The sequence below is a fragment of the Corythoichthys intestinalis genome, chromosome 6, assembly GCF_030265065.1.
Source record: "Corythoichthys intestinalis isolate RoL2023-P3 chromosome 6, ASM3026506v1, whole genome shotgun sequence".
NCBI classification, from domain to species: domain Eukaryota; kingdom Metazoa; phylum Chordata; class Actinopteri; order Syngnathiformes; family Syngnathidae; genus Corythoichthys; species Corythoichthys intestinalis.
The window spans coordinates 20,465,803-20,491,412 of NC_080400.1; the positions used below are offsets into that span (position 1 = coordinate 20,465,803).

General features: G+C 36.0%; 1 protein-coding gene across 2 annotated transcripts in view; it reads right to left on the reverse strand.

Moving 5' to 3' along the window:
• The window catches only part of pde9ac (phosphodiesterase 9ac), a 28,901-nt gene extending 13,247 nt beyond the window's left edge, over positions 1–15,654 (reverse strand). For both annotated transcript variants that reach the window (XM_057839182.1, XM_057839183.1), the window contains exons 1-10: positions 15,586–15,654; positions 12,258–12,328; positions 8,977–9,054; positions 6,123–6,166; positions 5,998–6,052; positions 5,714–5,784; positions 5,565–5,652; positions 2,213–2,291; positions 2,055–2,129; positions 1,853–1,939 (exon numbers count right to left, since the gene is read on the reverse strand). In XM_057839182.1, the coding sequence (XP_057695165.1) occupies positions 1,853–1,939; positions 2,055–2,129; positions 2,213–2,291; positions 5,565–5,652; positions 5,714–5,784; positions 5,998–6,052; positions 6,123–6,166; positions 8,977–9,054; positions 12,258–12,328; positions 15,586–15,654 (717 nt within the window). The remainder of the gene's footprint in view (positions 1–1,852; positions 1,940–2,054; positions 2,130–2,212; positions 2,292–5,564; positions 5,653–5,713; positions 5,785–5,997; positions 6,053–6,122; positions 6,167–8,976; positions 9,055–12,257; positions 12,329–15,585) is intronic.
• Between the last annotated feature and the right edge of the window lie 9,956 nt (positions 15,655–25,610).

Genomic DNA, 25,610 nt, shown 5'->3' on the forward strand with positions numbered 1-25,610 from the left:
TCAAAGTCCACACCTAAACCCCATTGCGATGCTGTGACGTGACCTAAAGACAGCGATTCATGCCAGACATACCAGAAATCTGACTGAACTACAGTTTTGTAGAGAAGAATGGGCCAAGATTGGTCCTAATCGATGTGCCAGACTGATCTAATGCTGCCAAAGGTGGGCAAAATATTAATTGTGATGGTTAATTTACTTATTTTTCCCCCTTCTGTCATTGTTTGCATACTATCCTCATTAAAATATGAAACCCTATAAATGTTTGGGTGGTTTTAGTTAAAGCAGACACTGTTTTTTCATCCGTGTTATTTTGACAAGATCAGATCACATTTGATGGTGATCCATCAAACCCCCAAACGTTCAGACACTTTTTCATATTACTGTAACTGGCCTCTATTTTGAGGAAATGTTCCCTATTTTTCAAACTGATGCTTGTCGTATAGTTCGCTGTCACAATAGTTATTTAGTATTGAACTCAAATTAATTGCTTCTCACGAGAAATGAAAGTGGGCTGGAACGGTCCGGTAAGTGTCAGTGTAAAAGATTCGTGGTGAAAAGGGACTGAAAGCATGCTTTGATTTTGAAAATATGTCGGCAACTGTCAAAACCCAATGTTAAAAAAAAAAAAAAATGCCAGGCTGCCACACACATAGAAGAAAACCATCTACTAATGTCAGTTTTACACACACAAGGGGATAACAAGCCCAAAAAAAAGCTTGTATAGCATAATCCGTTTTCCACCGATATTTATTATTTATTTCACTGAGTTCTGCTCGCAGCAAACAACCCTGTTCTGTACGTTCACTTGGCTGACAGCCTGACATGTGATCGATCGCATGTATAGTTAGCTCTAAATGCAGGTTTTCTGGAACAATGACAACAAGAAAAGAACAAACCAGAGAGATAACAAACAACTTTTTGAATTAATGGTTAAAACTGCGCAATGCAACGAAAAATTGATTAGATCTTTAAGAGAAAGGGAAGAGTTGGAGAGGGTTATTTTATTTTATTTTATTTTATTTTATTTTATTTTATTTTATTTTAGGTTTAGAACATCTTCCATGTTATCGTACACATTTGGACTTATTTTTGTTCATTCATGTTTGGCTACTTATTTATTTCCAAGTAATTTAAAAAAATAAATGTTTGCGTTATCTTTAAAATATATTCAAAATCTATATGGATAATGTCATTTGTACTTATTTTTGCTAATGTATGTTACTTAAATCTTTATTATTTACAGTTTATATAAAAAAACAATGTCTACATTATCTTCCATTTGTATGTACATCTTATGTTCTTAATTATGGTAAATGGAATAAATATAATAAAATATAAATAAATTGGAAAATAATTAAAAATTGAGGTTTTGCATTTAGAATTGAGGAAATGAGGGAAAATATCCGAATAAATATCTGAAATAGGTTTTTTTTAACTGTTATTATTATAAAGTTTTTTTGCACACTGCTCACAAAAAAAAAAAAAAAAAAAATTCTGGCTCCGTGGCAACCTGTATGTCAGAAGAAATTCTTGCCACTTTTACCCCTGCTTGTAACTTCTTTGAGGGAGTTTGCACCCCCTCAAACACTAGTCATTGAAAACTCATTTTGACTTCAGAGTACATGATGCTCTGTGAAAAACACCTGTATTTCTGGCTCCATATTGAGCCTCTATGTGAGACATTAGGAAAAAAAACAACCAGAATGAGACGCAAACTGTGACTTTGAAGTGCTATTTCTCGCAAACATATGTACATGCAGACCTATAAAAGGCATAGCTTTTTAAATTCCTTTGAACCTTTCTGAGCTACAATACCATAGGCTACCATGATATTCACATTATTATTTCTTACCAGCCAGCGCTTTAGTGTGATGGGGTTCATGTTAAATTCTTTCACCAACCCTAAATCATGGTACATGTACTCCAAGCAGCTCAGCATCTGCACCCGCAAAGACATGCAAATTGTTTCACAAGAAATCATACAATGGCACACTACTACCATATTAAAATTTCTAAACCATCTAGATTAAGGTGGTTCACATATTTTGCTCTACCTCATTGTGCTCCCAGTGCCAGACATCAAATGTTGGCTTCTTTAGTGCCTCAACAGTCTCCTGAGACAGTGTATACTGTAGAGGACAAATGGAAAAGAATAATTCAAAATATTAGACTTTTTCTACGCTTATTTACAGTATATACACCACAAAACCACCTTTGGGTAGTTGGGGACATCTCGTCTCGGGGTGACCTTCTTCCCGTCGTCGAAATTGTATTTGCATGGGCAGTTTATCCTGAAACAAGAAGGAATGTGCAAGCAGGACATATTGGATTTTGTATAAAGTATATAAGCAATAGAGATACAGGAAGACTGAAGGCATCACTATCAGTTGATGGGACACAGGCATCGGGGCCGATCCGTAGGTGGCCTATTTTCAAAAACTTAAAATTCAAATACTTTCAAAATCAAAGCCACTAGAGACCTAAAACCAAAACAGGCACCTCTCTTAGGCATATATGAGTGTCCATTTGCGGCGACATAAAAAAAATTCTAAGTTGTTCCCTAATAAAATCCCAATTAATTAATTTTTATACAAGTATGACAAAACTTAAAATGCCTATAAAATTCTCATACGCGAGAGCACAAAAATCACCAGATGGAGAGATAATCACCTATATTTTCAGGATCAATAATAATATTTAACATATAAGTTTTTGCTCAAAATAGCAAATTAATTTTTTTTATTTGAAAGTGCAAGTTACTAACAGCTAATAAATCAGTCAATTTTCACATCAGAAACTTAATACTTGAGGAAAGAATACAGAATCATTAATTTTAATCAACAAAGGCAAAATAGGCATTTTTCTAAATACAATCACACCTTATTTAAGTTGAATTCTGATGTTACAATTGCCTCAGCACGGAGGCACATCTTGCCGGCTAGCTGGCTCTCGTCGTTTTTAGATTGAAATGTTACATGAAATAAAACATCTGAAAGGCATTTTTTTTTTTGTATGGACACAGAAATGTCTGAAGTACTACTTCTTTGCCAAAAAGAAAAACGGGCAGTTGGTCAAAAATTACCTGATCATTTGAATGTAAAGTTACGCTACTGTGTATGGATACAACATGGTGACCATCTCAAAACAAAGAGCTTTTTAAGTTGAAAATTCTTGTAAATAAATGCGTACATCCTGGAATTTCTATAGATGTGATCATAGAACAGTGTAGATGTTTGATTAAAAGCAAAACACAGGGAGTTATAATTCATTTAACATAAATATTTCGAGCTAAAGTTACGCTAATTTTCACCATGCATTTTTTTACACGTTATAAAGTGCATGCATGGTGCTATTTTATATAATAATTACCTTGAATCCTCGACCAAATCACTCTTGAGACCCTCCTGCCTGCTTGTATGCTCTAAAACTTTCATCCTGTTTCCACCTAAATCCGGCGTTTGAACGCAGTGTGTGTTTGAGTTTATCACAGTGAAAGCCAAACGCTCTGCCTGGGTTGGCCCCCAACGGGAAGGCGTGGCGAAATATTTGTGGGAGCTGCCTTGTCGACTGATGGTGAAGTCTATGATGAAGGAGTCGCAGTAAACATTATTGAAATTCTCTTTGTTTTTTCTGTTTACTGAGAGTGACAATGACAATCTTTTTAGGATCAGGGTTCAGGGCAAAAGAGATTATTCACTTAGTCATTATTTTGTTGTTGTTGAGGACACTAACAAAAATGGCTACTCATCTTTTATTCATGGTTGTATTGGAATGAAATTTGGTAGGTACAATATATTTAAGGGATCTATACGCATTGATCATCTGAGCCCAAATTTTTCATTTTTGTCTCAAGACTGATTAATTAATTAATCACGTAACAAGACATATGATTACGATTACCGGTTTCAAGGTATACCGTGGTGTGAAAACGTCACGGTTTCAGAACCGCAATTTATTTTTCGTCATACCGTCCCTACGGTATTAGCTATTATTTATGTCCCAAAAATGCTGGGGGGCTCAACCCTTCCCCACCGGTTGTTGCTCAGTGCGTTAGCTGTGCTACACGATGGCTGGAGGGGGTGTAACTCCTGAACTTTTTCCCCCATTGAAGAAAACCAAATAGCTTGTATGGGAATACTTCGGCTACAGAAAAGTTACAGATGCCCGGGGGCTTAGAGGAGGAGAACCACCCGTCATGTATAACATGTTTGCGGAAAGGTGGCTGCCGATGGAGGCAATAGCTCCAATATGATTTCGCATTTATACTAGGGCTGCCAAACGATTAAAATTTTTAATCGAGTTAATTACAGCTTAAAAATTAATTAATCATAATTATTAATCGTAATTAATCGCAATTCAAACCATCTATAAAATATGCAATATTTTTCTGTAAATTATTGTTGGAATGGAAAGATAAAACACAAGATGGATATATACATTCAACATACGGTATATAAGTACTGTATTTGTTTATTATAACAATAAATCAACAAGATGGCATTAACATAATTAACATTCTGTTAAAGCAATCCATGGATAGAAAGACTTGTAGTTCTTAAAAGATAAATGTTAGTACAAGTTATAGAAATTTTATATTAAAACCCCTCTTAATGTTTTCGTTTTAATTAAATTTGTAAAATTTTCAATCAAAAATTAAACTAGTAGCCCGCCATTGTTGATCTCAATAATTACACAATGCTCATGGGTGCTTAAGCCCATAAAATCAGTCGCACCCAAGCGCCAGCAGAGGGCGACAAAACTCCAAAAAACACAAGTAACAATTGGAGATTGCACTGTGCTGTCATTTTAATCTGTTTGAGCCGGGCATGTGCGTTAATTGTGTCAAATATTTTAACGTGATTAATTTAAAAAATTAATTACCGCACGTTAACGTGATAATTTTGACAGCCCAAATTTATACAAAATTAAAGGTTAGTTAACAGTGTCGTGAACGTTTCTCACCCGTTACGAGAGTTAACTCTAGCGTTTTTACTGGTAAAACATGTTTTTATTTTCTCTATGGCAACTGTCGAGAAACATAATACGAGTCATACACACATGATTTTTATAGAAAATAATTCAATCATTTTTGTTGTGATGGTAATAATGTTGAGCTGTGGCTGTGGGTTTACGCTTACCTGAAGGACTGCATTTATTTTATTTAGAATATTTCAGTTATCTTTTGTTCTTTTTTAAATATATTTTAAGTTAACATTATACCTATGTCCCAATTTGCTAATATGTTATAAAAAATAAAAATTCTGTGCAATGCCAAAAAGTTGTTTAGTTTTTTTAACCCAAATATCTCAAAGTAACACATTTTAGAGTTCTAATTGCAATACCGCTAAAGGTGATCATACCGTCAGAATCTCATGCCTACACGTAACATCAGTTCGAATGTGTTCCGTAGTTTGTCTGAACTATATTGTCAAAGCAAAGCGAAAAGTCAGCCAAACACCAGCTTGTATCTCAAAACGCGACTGTAAATGAGTAATTCGGAGATGTATTAAGCGCTTTTATTGTATTGGACATAGAGTATAGTGCTGGTAAAATGTCACAATTACCTGCCACCACTTCTTGATGTCATTTCATCCCGAAGCTTCTTTAGGTCATTTTTGCACTTCTCAATCTCCACCACCTTTAGACCCTCCACTAAAAAAGTATAAAGCAGTTAAGAGTGTTCGTATTTCGTATTTTCACATATACTACTTACGCTCCACTCTCTTCTCCAACATGGCAAGCCTATTGGTGACCTCGGTCTTCAGCTCATTGATGCGAAAGGCTCTGCCAGGAAACAGTGTTGCATCATTGAGAGTGGCACAATAAGGAAGGAGCAAAAGGATAAAAGACGTCAATTGTTTTGATGTCTGATTGAACTTGTCTTCAATGGGCTTGAGCATGCACTGCACTTTGAAAGTAGAGCTCTCAGGTATGTGTGCGAGGTATGTGCGAAGGCAGGCTTCATCCAGAGCATAACATAAACAACAAAGGCATTACCTGCTGAACTGCTCTGCCACCTGGGACAAAACATTTTGAAACATGTCCTCCTTCTCTGCACACACAGGAAAATGAGTGGTCAATTTGTTGATGTGACTATTTAGAGTAATGATAGGCCTAGTTACCTCCAAGTTGGCCGGTAGACAGGGGGACAACTTTGTATAAAGAGCTTCGAACAAAAGCAAATGAAAATTAGTATAAATCCGAAATATTGTCTGTTAGTAATCGATGTGGATGCATCATATTTGTCCTTGTTAAAAAGCAATAAACGGGTGGAGAAAGTACAACATTTTTTACTCAAGTAAAAGTAAAGATATAGGCTTAAATATAGGTTAAAGTACCAAATTGAAACTAAGTAGAAGTGTAACAATAATCGTTTCAAAAATAGCAAGGCAAAATCACATAGTATAATAAGGCAATTACCGTATTTTTCAGACTTTAAGTCGCAGTTTTTTTCATAGTTCAGCTGGGGGTTCGACTTATACTCAGGAGCGACTTATGTGTGAAATTATTAACACATTATGATATCATTTCACATGTTATTTTGGTGTTTTGTGTTATCCGAATAACTTAATAGCTATGGCTACGTTCGCGTTCTGCCTTTGGCAATGTGTGTTCAATTGTATTATTGACTTTTTTATATTGAAATGCCTGCTTTTAGTTTGTGGCGCTTTCACGCCCACGTGGGGGCGCACTTGCACTTGTTTACGTGAAGAAGAGCGCTCACACGCCAGAAGAAGACCGACAGCTACGTAGCTCTGACTGAGTGGGCGAGTTAGCGAGAGAGAAACACAGCTGCGAACCTACGTTCATTGTTTATGCTTGTAAAATATCTCTACAGAGGCAACGCCTGTGTGTATCATCTTTTCTGTTGTTTTCCACCTGCGATTGGACACGTAGAGCCAGTTGTGTGGTTGTTTGAACCATGCGCTAATGCTAGCGAACGCATGCTAAACGTTTGTGTCATGGCATTGCTGTAACAGCACCTAATTATCATTTATTTACGTCGATGCGAACCTGTTTGGTATCGAGGACGAAATTGATTCAGCAAATTATACGGACGTCCAGCATCGTCATTTGGGAGTTTAGCCCGCTGAATAGCCAGGACCGAGCTGTAGTGTCCTGGTGAGGACAGTATATTCGCATTTCACACTGTACACTTATTCAGCATGTTGTTCTCTATTGTATTTTTATATTAAATTGCCTTTCAAGATGACATGTCTGTTCTATGTGTTGGATTTTATCAAGTAAATTTCTCCCAAAAATGCGACTCCGGTGCGACTTGTATATATATATTTTTTGTCTTCGTTGGGCATTTTATGGCTGGTGCGACTTATACTCAGGTGTGACTTGTAGTCCGAAAAATACGGTAACCAATTTCAACCCACCGTTCATAAGAGGGTTTTTTTTTTTTCATTTTTTTCATTTGGACGTAACAGAGTGGACATTAACAGAGTGGACATTTTGTGTTAAAGTTAGCCCAGCCTAGGTTTGCTAGCTTGAGAGCAAACATGACTTTGGATACTTAATGAGAATTCTACAATGTTAAAAATAAACCTTTTGAAATGATTAATTAATTTATTGGATAAATAGTTTTAACACGGTGGACATGTCATGATAAACTTCATAAAACTGCAAAATGTGATTTTTAAATTAGAAAAATTTTTTTTTATAAAAAAAAAACCTAATTGCTTACCACAGCTGAATTTCCTACTACTAGTGTGATGTTATCGCGGAAGAATGATGTAATTAATAAAGGAGGAATTTTCTTAAAGGGCCACTAACACAGCTTATCAGGGTGGACAATGACACTTGGGACGAACAGAAAACCTCATTTATTTATTTATTTATTTTTAAATTTACTTATTTATTTATTTATTTATTTTTTATTAAATAATATATAAGCAACACATGACTAAAGATTCTAAGTAGTTTCCACAGGACAATAAAATCATAAAAATATTTTGGAATTTGATCTATGTGTATTAGTTATTTTAAGGACTGAATTTGAATGAAACACACTGGGGACATAACAAAATTCCATAACAAGCTTTTCCCAGAAGTACATAAATTAAAAAAAAAAAAAAAAAAAAAAGAAGGTAATTTATAATACACAAAAAATTATTTCTAGGTAGTGTTTGTTCTGTAGCCTTAGTGAAAATAATGCTGCTTAATTTATACTGGGGACACAAAGGGCATCCTATAAAAAAATAACCCAACAGTTAAAAAAGTAAAACAATATTTTCAAAATAATTTTTATGATTGCTTGCTTAAAGCTGACATGGTTTGGGTGTTTTGATGTCTTCGGGAAATTTGGTATAAAGGACAAAAGTTTCGCCTTGTCACAGAAGATTTTGTGCACTACCTCACCTTACAAAAAAACTTTTTTTCTACAGGCCAAAAATGACTACAAATTTATATGAAAATGTTAAAGTGAGGGCAAACTGTTTCAATAACATGTAAGACCAAAGAAATTAACCACATTCAATAGGCTTTCAAGTACATGAAAAATGTCCTCCTCATTTGTACATGTTTCTGAACAATGATAAGCAAAATGATCACAATCTGAAATAAAAAAAGATGTCAAGGCTCTTATACGATGGTAAAATATATTGTTTTTCTTCAATTTCGGGCGTTACATGAACACTTTAAAAAATGTTAAACAACATAAAAATCGTGACTATCAATTAATTATTAAATGAGATGAGTTAATTACAATCATATTAGTTTGTTAATTCTTTTAAAACACACAAATCCATCCGTTGTCTGTATCGCTTATGCTCACAGGGGTGGCGGGGTTATTTATATTGTCAGTGTAATTTATATACAGTATGTATAATGCAGATAGTGTATATCGCTAGTCAGAACATACCAACTGCAAAAAAAAAAAAAAAAAAAAAAGAAATTGGAAGATTGACCATGGGTTTGCATGAACTGCACTTAAAAGTGTGGGTGTTGTAAAAAACATATTGTGCATACTTGGGTGAATTAGTCGGCATGGTGGGATCTATGGAGACCAATGCCCCTTCTGGATCCACAATCATGATAGCGGTATTCCTAAAGTAAGGGCATAGTAAAAAAAAAAAAAAAAAAAATGTTACAGTCACTAGTTTAACAGAAATTTAAGCCACTCAACTTCTGCACTGCTAATGCCACAACATTGTCACACGCGTTTCACAAAGTAATATGTTCTCAGACATTTGTCTCAATCTGGTTACTGCATATGCAATATTTGTACAGTTACATTATTGCATTTTTGCTCTGTTACATCAATATCTAGTATGCACAAACTGTCATTTGGACTCTCATATCAAGTCAGCCATCTGTCTCCTAGACTCAGTAAAACATAGGCACTAATATATTACCACTGCATGACCACTGGATGCCAGTTACTTATTCACTTTATTCCCAATCTGTGTCCACTGTGACCTGAGTTTTTTTTAAATTAGCCTTATTGTACTTTTGTTCTGGGGCAAATAAGTATTTAGTCAACCACTAATTGTGCAAGTCCTCCCACTTGAAAATATTAGAGAGGCCTGTAATTGTCAACATGGGTAAACCTCAACCATGAGAGACAGAATGTGGAAAGAAAACCCAGAAAATCACATTGTTTGATTTTTAAAGAATTTATTTGCAAATCATGGTGGAAAGTAAGTATTTGGTCAATACCAAAAGTTCATCTCAATACTTTGTTATGTACCCTTTGTTGGCAATAACGGAGGCCATACGTTTTCTGTAAGTCTTCACAAGCTTTTCACACACTGTTGCTGGTATTTTGGCCATTCCTCCATGCAGATCTCCTCGAGAGCAGTGATGTTTTGGGGCTGTCGTTGGGCAACACGGACTTTCAACTCCCTCCACAGATTTTCTATGGGGTTGAGATCTGGAGACTGGCTAGGCAACTACAGGACCTTGAAATGCTTCTTACGAAGCCACTCCTTTGTTGCCGTGGCTGTGTGTTTGGGATCATTGTCATGCTGAAAGACCCAGCCACGTCTCATCTTCAATGCCCTTGCTGATGGAAGGAGATTTTCACTCAAAATCTCTCGATACATGGCCCCATTCATTCTTTCCTTTACACAGATCAGTCGTCCTGGTCCCTTTGCAGAAAACAGCCCCAAAGCATGATGTTCCCAACCCCATGCTTCACAGTGGGTATGGTGTTCTTCGGATGCAATTCAGTATTCTTTCTCCTCCAAACACGAGAACCTGTGTTTCTACCAAAAAGTTCTATTTTTGGTTTCATCTGACCATAACACATTCTCCCAGTCCTCTTCTGGATCATCCAAATGCTTTCTAGCGAACTGCAGCTGGGCCTGGACGTGTACTTCCTTCATCAGGGGGACACGTCTAGCAGTGCAGGATTTGAGTCCCTGGCGGCGCATTGTGTTACTGATAGTAGCCTTTGTTACTGTGGACCCAGCTCTCTGTAGGTCATTCACTAGGTCCCCCCGTGTGGTTCTGGGATTTTTGCTCACCGTTCTTGTTATCATTTCGACGCCACGGGGTGAGATCTTGCATGGAGCCCCAGATTGAGGGAGATTATCAGTGGTGTTGTATGTCATCCGTTTTCTAATAATTGCTCCCCCAGTTGATTTCTTTGCACCAAGCGTTTTACCTATTGCAGATTCGGTCTTCCCAGCCTGGTGCAGGTCTACAATTTTGTCTCTGGTGTCCTTCAACAGTTCTTTGGTCTTGGCCATAGTGGAGTTTGGAGTGGGACTGACTGAGGTTGTGTACAGGTGTCTTTTATACCGATAATGAGTTATGAGGTGTCTTAAAAATAAGTTAATGAGTTAATGAGATAATGAGTTAAAACAGGTGCCATTAATACAGGTAAAGAGTGGAGCCTCGTTCGACCTCATTAGAATAAGTTAGACCTCTTTGACAGCCAGAAATCTTGCTTGTTTGTAGGTGACCAAATACTTATTTTCCACTCTAATTTGGAAATAAATTCTTTAAAAATCAAACAATGTGATTTTTTTCCACATTCCGTCTCTCATGTTTGAGGTTTACCCATGTTGACAATTACAGGCCTCTCTAATCTTTTCAAGTAGGAAAACTTGCACAATTGGTGGTTGACTAAATACTTATTTGCCCTACTGTATGTGGTGCACATTATGGCAAAGCTTTAAATCTTGTTGTACTCTGTACAATGACAACACAGGTTTTCTATTCTATTCTATTCTATTCTATTCTATTCTATTCTATTCTATTCTATTCTATTCTATTCTATTCTATTCTATTCTGGTGCTTTGCTGCCACCTAATTGGTTTGGAGTAGACTACAATTATGACTGCCACTGCAATAGTTACTACTGTGAAAAATAATGCCAATAATCACACACTTAAGTTCAGAAATACATTTCTCCTATTCAACCTTTGAGAATTTATATGAATTGGAATGAGTGGTTTAAAATGATTTTGGCTATCATGCCATCAGGAAATCTCCTTCATATTCCTGTCAAACACAATTACTGTAATTTCTGGACCATAAGCCGCTACTTTTCCCATTTATTATAATTTCTGCATCTTATAGTCCATTGCTGTTTATATGTTGATTTATTTGGGCTAATAGAAAACACTCTATTTGACAGCGGCGTCGTAAGACTGTTATAAGACTGTCATAAGACCGTCGTAATTATGACATGACACTGTCATAGGCATTAATGAATGCCTAGGAATGATGTCATTAAGTGTGATCCAGCAAATTTTGCCACTAACTCCATTAATGTCCAGGCTCAGAACTTTTACATCGATTCAAAAGTGAGATAATTTGCCAGATGACGCTAAATCACATTTGTCATAAGCATTCATCCATGCTCACGACAGTGCCATGTCATAATCATGACGGTCTTATGAAAGTCTGATGAGGCTGCTGTCAAATAAAGTGTTGCTGGTTAAAATCTTCTGGTGTAAATATCCCATAATACAGCTGTGGCTAGTCCAGTGTGGCTTATCTATGAACAAAGACCGTTTTTGTGTCAAATTTGGCTGGTGGCGGCTAATAGTCAGGTGCGCCTTATAGTCCGAAAATTACAGTAAATACATATTAATAGAAAATGGGCAAGGCAAATTTGAGTCAACAGCATGACTTTGCAAAATTAATCATATGAAAGCGTTCATAGTTTGCCAGATTGTATTATCATACAAAATAATACTTTCCGGCAATTTAGTCACAACAAAGGTATGCCCGGTATCAATATGAAATCATGTGAGTTCTCATTCCAAATTGTTAATAAGAAATCAGTGGTTACTGACCTTGGGATGTTAGAAGAGGTACAAAGCAGCTCCTTAATGTCACAAGGACTGCAGTGTCTACTGAACACCACCTATGAAGAACACACAAAGAATTAGATTGTTTTCCAGCACAGTTTTTTTTGTATATCATTTAAAGCCTGAAGGATAAAGATAATAAAAAACAAAAAAAAACAAGCCCTTTTCAACAATTAAAGTAATTAGCAAATGCCATGGAATCGGAAATAGGCATCCATATAGAAAAAATAACCCAAAACAAAACCAAGTGATAATTATCTTGCTGTGATCTTGAAAAGGAGCAGGTGTAGAGGACAAACATTGAGTCGTGGGCTCGGGGCTCTTGAGCAGACATGTGTCATCAACAGTTCTCTACTTGAAGCACTTAGCCGGCTGGCAAGTGTAGCATTTAGTCTCAATGCATATGTGCACTTTAAGTGCTGCTTAATGACACTGAAAAATAGACATTTTACGTTTTTATAGTGTATAGTGGAAAAATAGCATATTGCCCGAGCAAATCAATAGCATAGATGAAGTGTTGTAATTTACTGGGATATTCATTTATTATAAATTATTCAAAAAGATTGGACTGAGATGCCATATTTTTTTCCTTATAATTAAAAACAGCATCTAACAAACGGATATATTTCTGCTAAATCTTGATCTTGAATCATTATATTGATGATTGGAACATCTCAAATCAACCTAACATTGCAACGTGTGATACAGTTGTGACACATGCAAACTGGAGCCAAGATTTGAATCCGAACCTCAGAACTGTGAGGCAGACGTGTAAGTCATCGTTATACTTGAGTGGTCGTCAGCAATTTTTTTTCTTGTGTCAGAAACACCTGAAAGGCTAAGGTCCTCTGTGGCAGCTTATTTTTAGATGTGGCTTGGTGAGCTGAGTCATCTGGGGATTTGTGAGCAAATTAACTCATATTTGCTAATAAATTAAAACCTGCCTGTATTGTGTTCATTACTTATGTAAAATAATGACCTGTTTATAATTTATGTACCAATATTGACGTGCTCATTCTCAGATATTATCAGTAGAGAGGTTCCTGATCCGATCACGTCATTTATAGATGATTGGAATGAAGATTTAAGGTTTAAGAGGTTTAAGAAAATATATATCTATATCTATGTACTGTATACACATATATATGGCGGAAAACACAGACAAGGCCGAAGGAGCAGTTTCTGCTCTTGCAACCTTCTTTAAAATAAACTGCTGTATTTTAAGCCAAAAGAACTGTTGTGTTTGATAGAACAATATGTCTATATGCTGCCATAGCAGATTAATGGTGCATTAAGCCTCAGAACTGTTTTTAATTCGTCCCTTTTATCCTGGAGACCCCCATTTACAGACGTCGTGCAACCGCTTTTGTTTCAATCAAATCATAAAAGGAAGGTAAGTAATTATATTATTCGAAATGTCTGTCATTTTTAGCTTTGAATCATTAATTGAGGTCTAATATTTAGTTAAAGAAAAAAAAAATTAAAATTATTCACTCACATATTTTAAACTTTTAAACAAATTATGTCACAATGAAAAAAATTGTGTCTGTAAATAAATAACGAATATCTAACTCCTAACTATCGCGTGATTGTATTTTTTTTGTCACTGTCGCATTTTCCCCGATGTTTTAGATGATAAATAATCGATCCATACAAAGAAAAATTGAAAAAAAAACAACATTTAAAAGGGTAAATATATAAAAAAGAAAATCTCGACCACTCCTTGATGTCTGCTATTCCTGCATCGTGACCCTTGTTATATTAGCATGTTCCACCCATAAAATCCCCCCAAAATCCGGCTGTGGCTATTCACAGCTGTGTCTTGACACTCGGTGATACATGCTACTTGGAGTTTTTGGATCAAAACAAGGTAAGTATGCAATAATATCTCATTAAAATCATGGCGTTCAAAATTTTTCTTCCCCCAGAAAATTGAGATTTTAAGCTTTCCAATGATATGCATATAGTATAATTTTGAAATTTGTCCAAATTGGGGGTCTCAAAGTGGAACTTCAAGTCACCTGAGTGTTTTCCGCCATACAGTGTATCACAAAGTCAGTACACCCCTCGCATTTCTGCAGATATTTAGGTATATCTTTTCATGGGACAACACATATAAAATGACGCTTTGACTCAAAGAAAAGTAGTCTGTGTGCAGCTTATATAATAGAGTTCATTTATTTTCCCCGCAAAATAACATGTCTATCTATAATATACAGTATATATATATATATATATGTATATACATATAGAAATGTTATTTTGATGTATGTACCGGATATATTTCTGCCAGATCTCCCAGTCTAAATGGTTCGGATGTCTATCACCGTCAATGACAATGAGACATGATCACTCAATGCCAGCTTTGCCAGTTCAATTGTTGTCAATGGCAGTGAATGAGTTTTGGGGTACAGGCAAAAAAAAACAATCCAGAAAATAAACGATTAAGGATGTCCCTGATCTGAGCATTGGGCAAATCAATTATATAAGATCACAATTGGGTGATAAAGATCTGTTTTTAGATCAATCAATCAATCATTCAATCAAAAAAAAAATGTTTAAACCCTTTAAAACAAAATAATCAAGATGGATAAGAATATTGTCAAAAGAAACACAAAGTATGATTTGTTATAAATTATTAAATAAATTGGCATCGGCATATCCTTAAAACCAAGTGGCTATGACTCAAACTGGGGTGCAAAAATGTGATCGGGACAACTCTATCAGTAAAATTTATTTGGGGATTTTCTTTATTCATTGATATGATCTTGAGTACTTTGCAGCTCATCATTAAAGGGGAATTCTATTTAGTAATAGATTTTTTTTCTTTGCAATAAAACACATTGCATAATCTATTCCAGTGATTGGCAAACCAGGGAGCAAGAAAAAAAGTGATTTTATCCCTAAAGGGTAATTTTTCACATGACTGGAAATAACTAACACTGCACAGCATGAAACAAACAAACAAACAAAACAAAAATACTGATTGAAATTAAACATAATGATCATACAAATTTACTCGAATATTGAGCTCCTGAAATAACAAAACATGAATTAAAGCCTAAAAGTTGACATACTTAAAAGATAAATGCATCTGAACTATATTTTGAAAACAACAAAAGGTATTCTACTGCATAACACATTTTGACATTATTGATTTTATTTAATCTTTTTAAGGTTTACAATTTAAATTGCATTAAATTCATTTTCCTCCACCACAATTACAGAGCGTCCACGTACCTCTACCCATACCAAATTGTGAGAATGGTCGAACTTTTTGTTGCTTTTAAATGATACCGTTTTCTCTTCTCACCTTTTGCACTTTCCCATCCACATCCAGATAAATGGCTTTAGGGGCATAGGAGGAGGAGCTGGAGCCCATGTTTGACCTCCCTCGCCTCTAATAAGCCTGTGGTGACACGGACCCTGCCTGGCACTGATGGGTGAGGTTGAGAATGCGTCTGAGGCAAAGTTTTCCTTTCAGCACAGATTTGGTGCATGTCAATCCCCAACGGATTAAAACAAAAAGAAAACAGGATAACAACAAGTGAGTGTCCTCTTTTTTATTATCAGTAGCTGAAATACAAAGCACATACTCACAATGCGAGGTGTGCAGCGTTTCCGGTGGAGGGCAAAAGTCGCGTCCCCTGAGATGGCGATACTTTTGGAACTAAGGTATTAAGAAACCGCTGTCGTCTGAGACGTGGAACTGAGCGATGGAGATGTGGTGTGCGGTGAGCGAGCCACAGGGCTTTGGTGTAGCATCAATATAACTGGCTCTTCTGGACGGTTGCCGAGGGACGGTTACTATGGTGAGAAATAAGACAACCCCCTGTAACCCTACGCAGTGGTCTAAGGCCTCTTATTGAGGGGAAAAAACATAAACAAATGAAGTCATCTTTGAGGAAATGCTTCAACTGTGGTGGGAATTTGAATGATTGTTCATGTTAATTATTAATTGTTTACTATTTACAAAACTGAAACAGATCAGCCACTACTTTTGTAACTGCTTTGATGTTATTTCATAGATTATTTATTGGCTCTCATTGACGTTAAACGAGGTCCAGTCCGTTTTATATTTGAATACACATCTTTTTTTTTTTTTTTAATTTGATTTTTTATTGTTTCAATTCTATTTTCTGTGCTTGTCGCCTAAATACCAGTCCACTCATGCAGCGATCTGCTTCTTGAGAGTAGCCCCGCCAGATGGTTTGGTCAGGTGAGTTGAGGCCACGCAGACTCTTGAAGAGATTGAACAGCACCGTTTATTTTGTGCAACAATTTGTAGTTAGTTCATCATGAAGAAGACGTGGCCTGATAGCAGGCAATGCCTATCAATTGGAATCATGTTTTTCTTTCTTTATTGTTGTTGTAAAAATATAGTAAAACAATTTCTGAATTTTTTGTTTTTTTGTTTATGTTTTCTAACATTATTGAGAGTTAATAATATGTATTAGCAATTTTTTTTTTTAATTTAGAAAATGCAATTTCTGCAAAAAAAAAAAAAAAAAAAAAGTGATGATAGCTTTGCTGTGATGTGTAGTATATCGGGTCACATCCTGTTGATTTTGAGGCATTTCAGGGTCACTTCCTGTTGATCTGGGGTCATTTCAGTTTCACTTAGTGTTGTTAACGGGTCATTTCCTGTTGATTTTGGAACATTTAGGGGTAACTTTGTGTTGTATATTGAATTATTTTGGTCGTGAATGGAGGTTTTTGAGCCATTAAAATGAATGTCAGGTTAACAGCGCCATTGGAAATGAATGGGAAATTTTGCCCATTAGAAATGACTAGGTATGTTTCCAGCAAATCTTGGCCGAAACATACATTTTTGTTCAGTTCAGTTTAAGTTTATTGTCCCCTAAGAATGGGGAACTTGTCTTACAGCAGGTAAGCATACAGATAACAGATAACACAACCACTCATACACATACAATAAAGTAACACAGACTACAAATTTAAAATGCCATAGACAGTTTTGCATCTAAGTGCAAGAATTGTGCAAATTTAGCAACCGAATTGCACTGGGTAGGAAGGAGTTCTTACTTAAAACAAGGGACTCTGAATCTCCTGCCTAAAGGGAGGACCTTAAACGAGCAATGAAGGGGATGTTGTACACAATTCTGTATACAACAGTACAATTTTGTATACAACTTCCGTGCTCCTTAGCGTTACGATTTTTTTAATGTATAAATGATGTGATATGGACAAAAACTGTAAGACAAGTAGCGCTTTGAAATTTCACTAAAATAAATAAATAAATTTTAAAAAAATACATTTTGGGGCAACTGGTAAATTTTTGTATGTCAAGAGCCTGCATTGTACGAGAATTACATGCATACATACATGCAAAGCTACCATCAATAGCATACCGCACGAATGGTATTTTTAGACTGTGACGTCGCCACCGTAATGCGGAAGTCGAACATTACACACACGCTCTCACATACAATCCATTATATTTCTGCTTGTTTTCTCCTGTAATCTTTCAAAAACAAACATGCCGATCAAACACTGCTGATATGGAACTTGCGGAAAGAACTCTAGACATTACGACGTATGAAGGATGTTTCCCGAAACCAAAAACTCGGAGGAAAAAAAATGTGAAGAATGGATCAACTTGCACGGACGTCCAATTGACCAGTTTAACGCCAGCAAGGTGAAGCCATCCACATTTAATAAACATTAAACATTTTGTTTGGGGCCATTGTCCTTCAGAGGACGAAGAAGTAAGCCATTTTGAGATTTTTACTTACTTTTTAGCGTGGCGTTTTGCCGTGCTGCTTCTGTCTGACAATGAACTACCTGAAAAAAATTAAAATGGTATCTGACTGTCATTGTTACCTTTTCAGTTATAAAAAAAACAACTTCAGTAAGGGGGAAGTGTAAATAAATTATATAATTAAGATTTGTTTTTAATGAAAAAATTAAAATTGTTCGTTGGCTGTCACCGAGTAGCATTTGCCATCGCTACACAAAAATAGCAATGTAAATTGCCCTCAAGAACGGTCAGAGACGTAAGACAACCAGAGGATATAATATATACGAAATACAGGGCATATAGTGGTAAAGGATAGGTTGTTGAAACAAGAGAATGTCATTGTCAGTGGCGTAAGAAAAAGGTTAGGTCGGCTTGGCTCTTTTTCTTGTCTTTTTAAGCCTCGACACTCAAGCCATCTCTTTAACTGAACATTTGTAAGTTCTTCCACATCTTTACCAGTGAATTTGGCACCAGGGACATCATTTTGGGACAGAATTGGTAGGTTTAGCTGAGTAAACATCTCGTTCATACACTATTTCCATTATTGGGGACAAACGGGAGGTTGACCCGCCTAGGCACAATTGCTAAAGTCATGAATATTAACGAGCAAAAGTGACGTGTTGCTTGAGGTACGCCGTTAAAACACAAAACAACAGAACATGCTTTTGATTTAATGTCATTTACATTTTTGAATAACCTTTTATACATCTAAGAAATGTCGGCTTTGGTATTACTACCCCAATGTTCCATTTTCTATGGAATCCAATTGGAACCTTTGATTCTTATTAACTGTAGCTGTCAGGAATAAATCAACTAGGGACCACAAGGACTGTATCAAAAGTGCCTTTTTTGTTGTTGCTTGGTCTTGATCTTTTACAATAACTATATCACGCTGTCCACATTTTTGTGGCCGGCAGCTTGTACTAAAAAAAAAAAAAAAAAGGTCACTGAAAGCAATTCTTACTTTCCGCTCTCCCTTTGATATTTTTGGCGGAACACACAGACAAGGCTGAAAAAGCAGTTTCTGCTCTTAAACCCCTCTTCAAAATATACTGCTGTATTTTAAACAAAAAAAAAAACTATTTTGTTTGATAGAACAATAGGTGTATATGCTGCCATAGCAGTTTCATGGTGCTTAAGCCCCCAAATTATTTTTAATTTGTAATTTTTACCCTGGAGACCCCCATTTACAGCTTCTGTTTCAACACAACCATAAAAAGAAGGTAAGTAATTATATTTATCATTAAAAATGTCTGTCATTTTAAGCTTAGCAGCATTAATTGACGTCTAATATTTAGTTAAAAAAAATAAAAACGACTTAAAAAATTATTCACTCGCATATTTTAAACTTTTCAACAAGTTACGTCACATTGAAAAAAATACCGTCTGGAAATAGGTAACGGATATCTACCTCATAAATATCGCTTAATTGTATTTTTTTGTTACTGTCGTGTATTTTAGTTGATAAACAATTGATCCAAACAAAGAAAAATTGAAAAAGTTTAAAAGGGTAAATATCTGAAAAAGAAAATCTCAACCACTCCTTGATGTCTGCTATTACTGCATTGCGACCCTTGTTATATTACCGCGTTTCACCCATAAAATCGCCCAAAAAGTCTAGCTGTGGCCATTCACAGCTGTCTTTACACTTGGTGAGACATGCTACACGGAGTTTTTGGATTGAAACGAGGTAAGTACGCGATAATATCTCGTTAAAATCATGGTGTCTCTAATTATGCTCTCTTATGCTCTCACCTCGAGTTAGGGTTTAGGGGTTTAAATTTTATTTATTTATTTATTTATTTTAAATGCCCTCCTGTTGAAAATTTTTGTTCCCCCAGAAAATTGAGATTTTAAGCTTCCCAATGATGTATCACACACGCATATGAGACAATTCTAAAATTCGGCCAAATTAGGGGTCTCAGAAAGGAACTTCAAGTCACCTGATTTTTTTCCACCATTTCCATGTGCGGCATGATACTTTTTAAATTGATAATATTTTTTTAATGGCGTTTATCCAGCGCGCCACCGGCCAAACTGACTTACTGGAATCCTCATGCAACGCAGACTCTCTTCCGTTTGACACTCCAAAAATGGCTGTTCGCCCAAAAATAAGATACTTTTTTTTTTTTTTTTAAGTCCAAGTCATAGACAGGGGTCCCCAATCTTTTTTGCACCACAGACCGGTGTGATTTGGGTCTTTTTTTCACGGACCGTTGTTATGTCAAATTTTGTACCCTTATAAAATTTTGCTCTCAAAGCTTTTGTGGGGGTGAAAAAAACACTTTTATATTCAGTTGGACTCTCAATGTTATCCAACAGTGCTAAAAAAAACTATTTACATCATAAACATACATGTGCAACACGAAAATGGCGTAAATTAATGCTAACGACATGGCGAAGTCGATAAGTGAGAGAGCTGCGTGCAGTTGTTGTGTGCAGCTAACATGGCAAACGTAAGTTAATATTCCTTTCTTTAAAGAAAATATTTGTAATGGTTACTTTGGAATCCCTGCATTCTCGGTCATTTTTAACTTTACGCGCATGCCAAATTTGTCAGAAGACCAGCAATGTGTGGCAGAAAAATACAGCAAATATAATATAACATTTGTTTTTAGCCCCGTCGTGTTAAGTGCAGGGAAAATACTACTCACCCGCTGAATCAGTGGGAGGCCTGAGCTTGTTTTGTTTGTTTCAGTGCTCTCCTAGCGATGTCAGGATATTCCGAAATGACTTTAATCCAGAACCTCGGAAGAGTTGTTGTCTCAAATGTACGCTTAAGGTTGCCATCATTTGCACAGACATGCTCGAATCACTCGGTTTATTCACATACGGGTCACGAATCCTCTCCTTCGCAGTTAGTGGGTCTTTAGTGATTGGGAAGTAGCATAAATTTTGTTTTCTTCGAGGTTGTAGGCTCATCTTCTGGCTCGTCAGGTTCCTTTTTCCCCGTAAAAAAATCTGTCCAAAGACGTCTGTTTTTCAGTCATTCTAGTGTGGGGGCTAATTATTCCCGGGAACATATGTGATGGGCGACGACCTACGTCATACGTTATTATCGAGGCCAAGCGCACATAGATATACAAAACAAGATGTACTGCTAACAGTCCAATCAATGCATTTCTATGACGACCTCCCATTCTGTAGTTGTATATCTAGAGGAGACAGGGATATTGGTGTGTTAAGCGGCACAAGCCAAAGTCAATCATCCAGAACGCAGTCGTTAATAAATTATTTATTATTTCTGCACGGCCCGGTACCAAATGCGCTACGGACCGGTACCGGTCCGCGGCCCGGTCGTTGGGGACCCATGATTTATACGTTAAAAAAAGTTCAGGATGCCAAGGGGCACAATACGCACAATTGTTCATACAGTTTTTGTTAAAAATGTACTGTTCGGCCAAAATTTGCCAAACCATACCGATTCATATATCATGGCAAAAATTTCCCATTGATTTCCAGTGGCTCTATTTGCCATTTTTTCAATAGCGCAAAAACTTCTTCAAACTTCATTCACTCCTGACCAGATATCAACAGGAATGACCCCGGAATGCCCCCGAATCAACAGGAAATGACCTCAAAATAGTGACCCTGAAATGCCTCAAAGTCAACAGTAAGTGACACTGGAGGTCCTCAAAATTAACAAGAAGTGAACCCAAGATGCCCCAATATTAAGAGTAAGTGATCCTGAAGTCCCTTCCAGACTATCAGGAACTGACCCAATATGAACAGGACAAACCAGAAATGCACCAAAATCAACAGGAAGTGTTCCGATATCTACAGGAAGTCCGAGATGCCTCGAAATGAACACGACATGACCTAAAATACCAACCATCGCAATGCTACCATCGCAATTTCTCCACATATTGCATTTTCTAGTTTATTTTTTTTTTCTAATATTGTTATTAGTCATCATACGTGAGTCAAATTCTAAAGTATTTTCTTTCATTTCCTGTGAAGTCGGTCACTAAGCAGTCACCTGCACATTGTCAAGCTCTTGGCCCGCAATTTTGTACAAAAGCCAGACAACATTTTCCAACAATATTGTCATCCTCGGCTTTCTTTTGGGGCGCTTCACATTTACAGAACTAGTAAAAATGCTTTATCAGGCAGGAGTCGGTCATTAAGTAGAAATGGAGAGCATCAGGTGATACACACGCATACGTAAATGTGATACAGGTCTCTTGAGACTAATCAAGATCCTTGCATCCTACTGTCAACGTCACACTACAACAAGCAACGCACAATGGAAGGCACTCTGTGATCACCATGTGAAAATAAAAAAAAAACATGACTTTGAGCGACTGAGCTAACCCACTTTCGTATCACGTTTCTTTTTTTTCTATGATTAATGAATACACGTGCCTATTTGCGATTTTTCATAATGTAATGTAGTAATCATAATGTTGTGACCCTCCCACCCCAAAAAAAGACGCACACTTGTTTATGTATAATAATTCATCCGAACCCCATACTGAGGTACGTACCGAACCGTGACTCGTGTGTACCGATACACCCCTACTCACAATATACAGTATTGCACAGAAGTGATGATTCCTCATTTGGATAGACAGGAGCCTACACTAACACAAGCAGATATGATTGTGTAATTTGAGGAACTAGATAATCACACCTTAAACCACCCAACGATACATACCAAGATAAAAGGCGCCAAAAAATGATAGCTAATTTCAATGTCAAAAGGCCTTGTGGTGCAGCCGGACATCTGAGGGGAAGGCACATTATCCTGATAATAGAGATAGACCTAGACACTTTTGTTTTTGCTGTGTTTGAGTGTGTTTTTGTGGGCTTCTTCTGAAGATGAAACCTCACATCTAAATTAAGTTCCGGTACAACGTCTGCATTTTACATCCAGTCTTTACAAAATGTGGGGGTTTTGTATTGTATTGTATTGTATTAACTTACAGTATGTCCCTCTCAACAAATAACATAGAACACACGCATAAAGTGTTATATAATTGACATAAAGCCTTATACAATAGACAATCATGAATGGTTCCATGAAGAGCCAATCCAGAGATCTGCATGATTGCACAGTGCCCTAAAGTTGCTTGCAAATCACTGTAATTGAACAAGAGTCTCTTGACATTGATGATGCTGTCTTTTTAGCACACTTGAAGTTTATTTTAGTCACAATTCATATTTGATTTCCAGCAGTTTGTGTGTTAGACTTATTTAGACCACTCACTGCGTTGAGATCAAAGGGTGACATCTTGTGGACTAACTAGATATAACAGTCTCAGTACCAAGGGCATAGGTTTGGTGTCAACATTGGTAGGGACGATATAACAGCATTAACTGCATGTAAATTTTTTGCTTCGGACGGGACATTAATAAGATCAAAGAGATTATTGAACTGGGGTCAGGGGCTACGTTTCTCACGAATAGGAACCTAATCATTAATATGCCAAATGATCAGTGCAAAAAACAAAACAAAAAAAACCTATCGATTTATACTAACTTTCACGTGTATCACATCTAGTGACCCCCCCTGTTAGATTCAAAACTGCTAAAGAAACATTTTGAAAACTTAAATAATAATAATAATAAATTACCAGATTTTATTAGCAAATTTAAATTGCAATATTTGAACATAAATTATGCAAACATACACAATAACTAAAAACTTGAAATAATCTCTTAACTATCCAGGAATGCAAAATATAAACATTTGTCTTAAGACCAATCAACATTATCTGTCGCAATAAAGAAATTAAATTAGGGCTGTCAAACGATTAAAATTTTCAATCGAGTTAATCACGGCTTAAAAATTAATTAATCGTAATTAATCGCAATTCAAACCCTCTATAAAATATATTTTTATAAACATATTTTTATGTAAATTATTGTTATATGTTGGAATGGAAAGATAAGACACAAGGCGGATATATACATTCAACATACTGTACATAAGTACTGTATTTGTTGATTATAACAATAAATCAACAAGATGGCATTAACATTATTAACATTCTGTTAAAGCGATCCATGGATAGAAAGACTTGTAGTTCTTAAAAGATAAATGTTGGTACAAGTTATAGAAATTTTATATTAAACCCCCTCTTAATGTTTTCGTTTTATTAAAATTTGTAAAATTTTCAAACAAAACTTAAACTAGTAGCTCGCCATTGTTGATGTCAATAATTACACAATGCTCATGGTGCTGAAACCCATAAAATCAGTCGCACCCAAGCGCCAGCAGAGGGCGACATAACACCAAAAAAACACAAGTAACAAATGGACATGACACTGTGCTGTCATTTTAATCTGTTTGAGCGGGGCATGTGCATTAAATGCGTCAAATATTTTAATGTGATTAATTTAAAAAATTAATTACTGCCCGGTAACGCGATAATTTTGACAGCCCTAAATTAAATGTAACTGAAAAAACGTCAGGGTATGATAAAAATGGAGCTTTCGTTCAGGTAAAACACTACTGCTTTTGTCCACGAGTACAGCCAAACCTTATCTAAATACGTATAGTAGAAAATATTTTCTCCGCTTTCCTCCATGTTTGACAATGCAAAGGAAGCCCTGGATTTGCAAATATTCAAGATGCTAATTGCAGCTAAAGAGAGCGAACCAATCCCCTTCACACCTAGGCTGCAAATCCACAGGAGTGTGTAACGGGGTTGTCTGCTCGATTGCTTGTTTGATTGGTCTATTGTTTGACAAAGCCAAGTAGTCAGTTTGGTATCGGGGTCATTTAACGCCTTTCTGGTCTTTCTTTATAGCGTTCTTTGGGCTGCGCCATTTATTGGCATACGCTTCTGCAACTTCTTCACAACAAACAGAAGTATCATTTAGTGAAAGCACAACAAAAATAATATTGCTATCTCTCAAAAAAAAAAAAAAATGTACACATAAAGAAAAGCACTTCAGTCTGTAGTAATGAGGCCCTATTCTCACACAACTAAACAACAATGCAAAGTGAACTGGCATTACTCGTTATTTTTATTCTTCTTATTATTATTATATTAACTCTACTTTTGATTGAAAATTGTACAAATTTTATTGAAACGAAAATATGAAGAGGGGTTTTAATATAAAATTACTATAACTTGTAACTATAACATTTATCTTTTATGAACTACTACTTACTATCCATGGATCACTTAAACAGAAAGAATGTTAATAATTCCATTTGTGGATTTATTGTTATAATAAACAAATACAGCATTTATGTACAGTATGTTGTATGTATATATCCGTCTTGTGTCTTATCTTTCCATTCCAACAATAATTTACAGAAAAATATTACATACTTTAGAGATGGTTTGAATTGCGATTAATTACGATTAATTACGATTATTAATTTTTAAGCTGTAATTAACTCGATTAAAAATTTTAATCGTTTGACACCCCTAATTAAAACTGTTCAGACTAGCCGGGCACTTAGACTTCCATTCTCTGTGTCAAACAGCTGAACAGGACAGGTTAAAAAGAAACAAAACAAACAAACAAAAAAAAAAAAAAACGGAGGGATGAGTTCAATGGTTTATTAAATACAAAAATACACGCGATCGCTGGCTGAAAAGGGGGAAAAACACAATGGG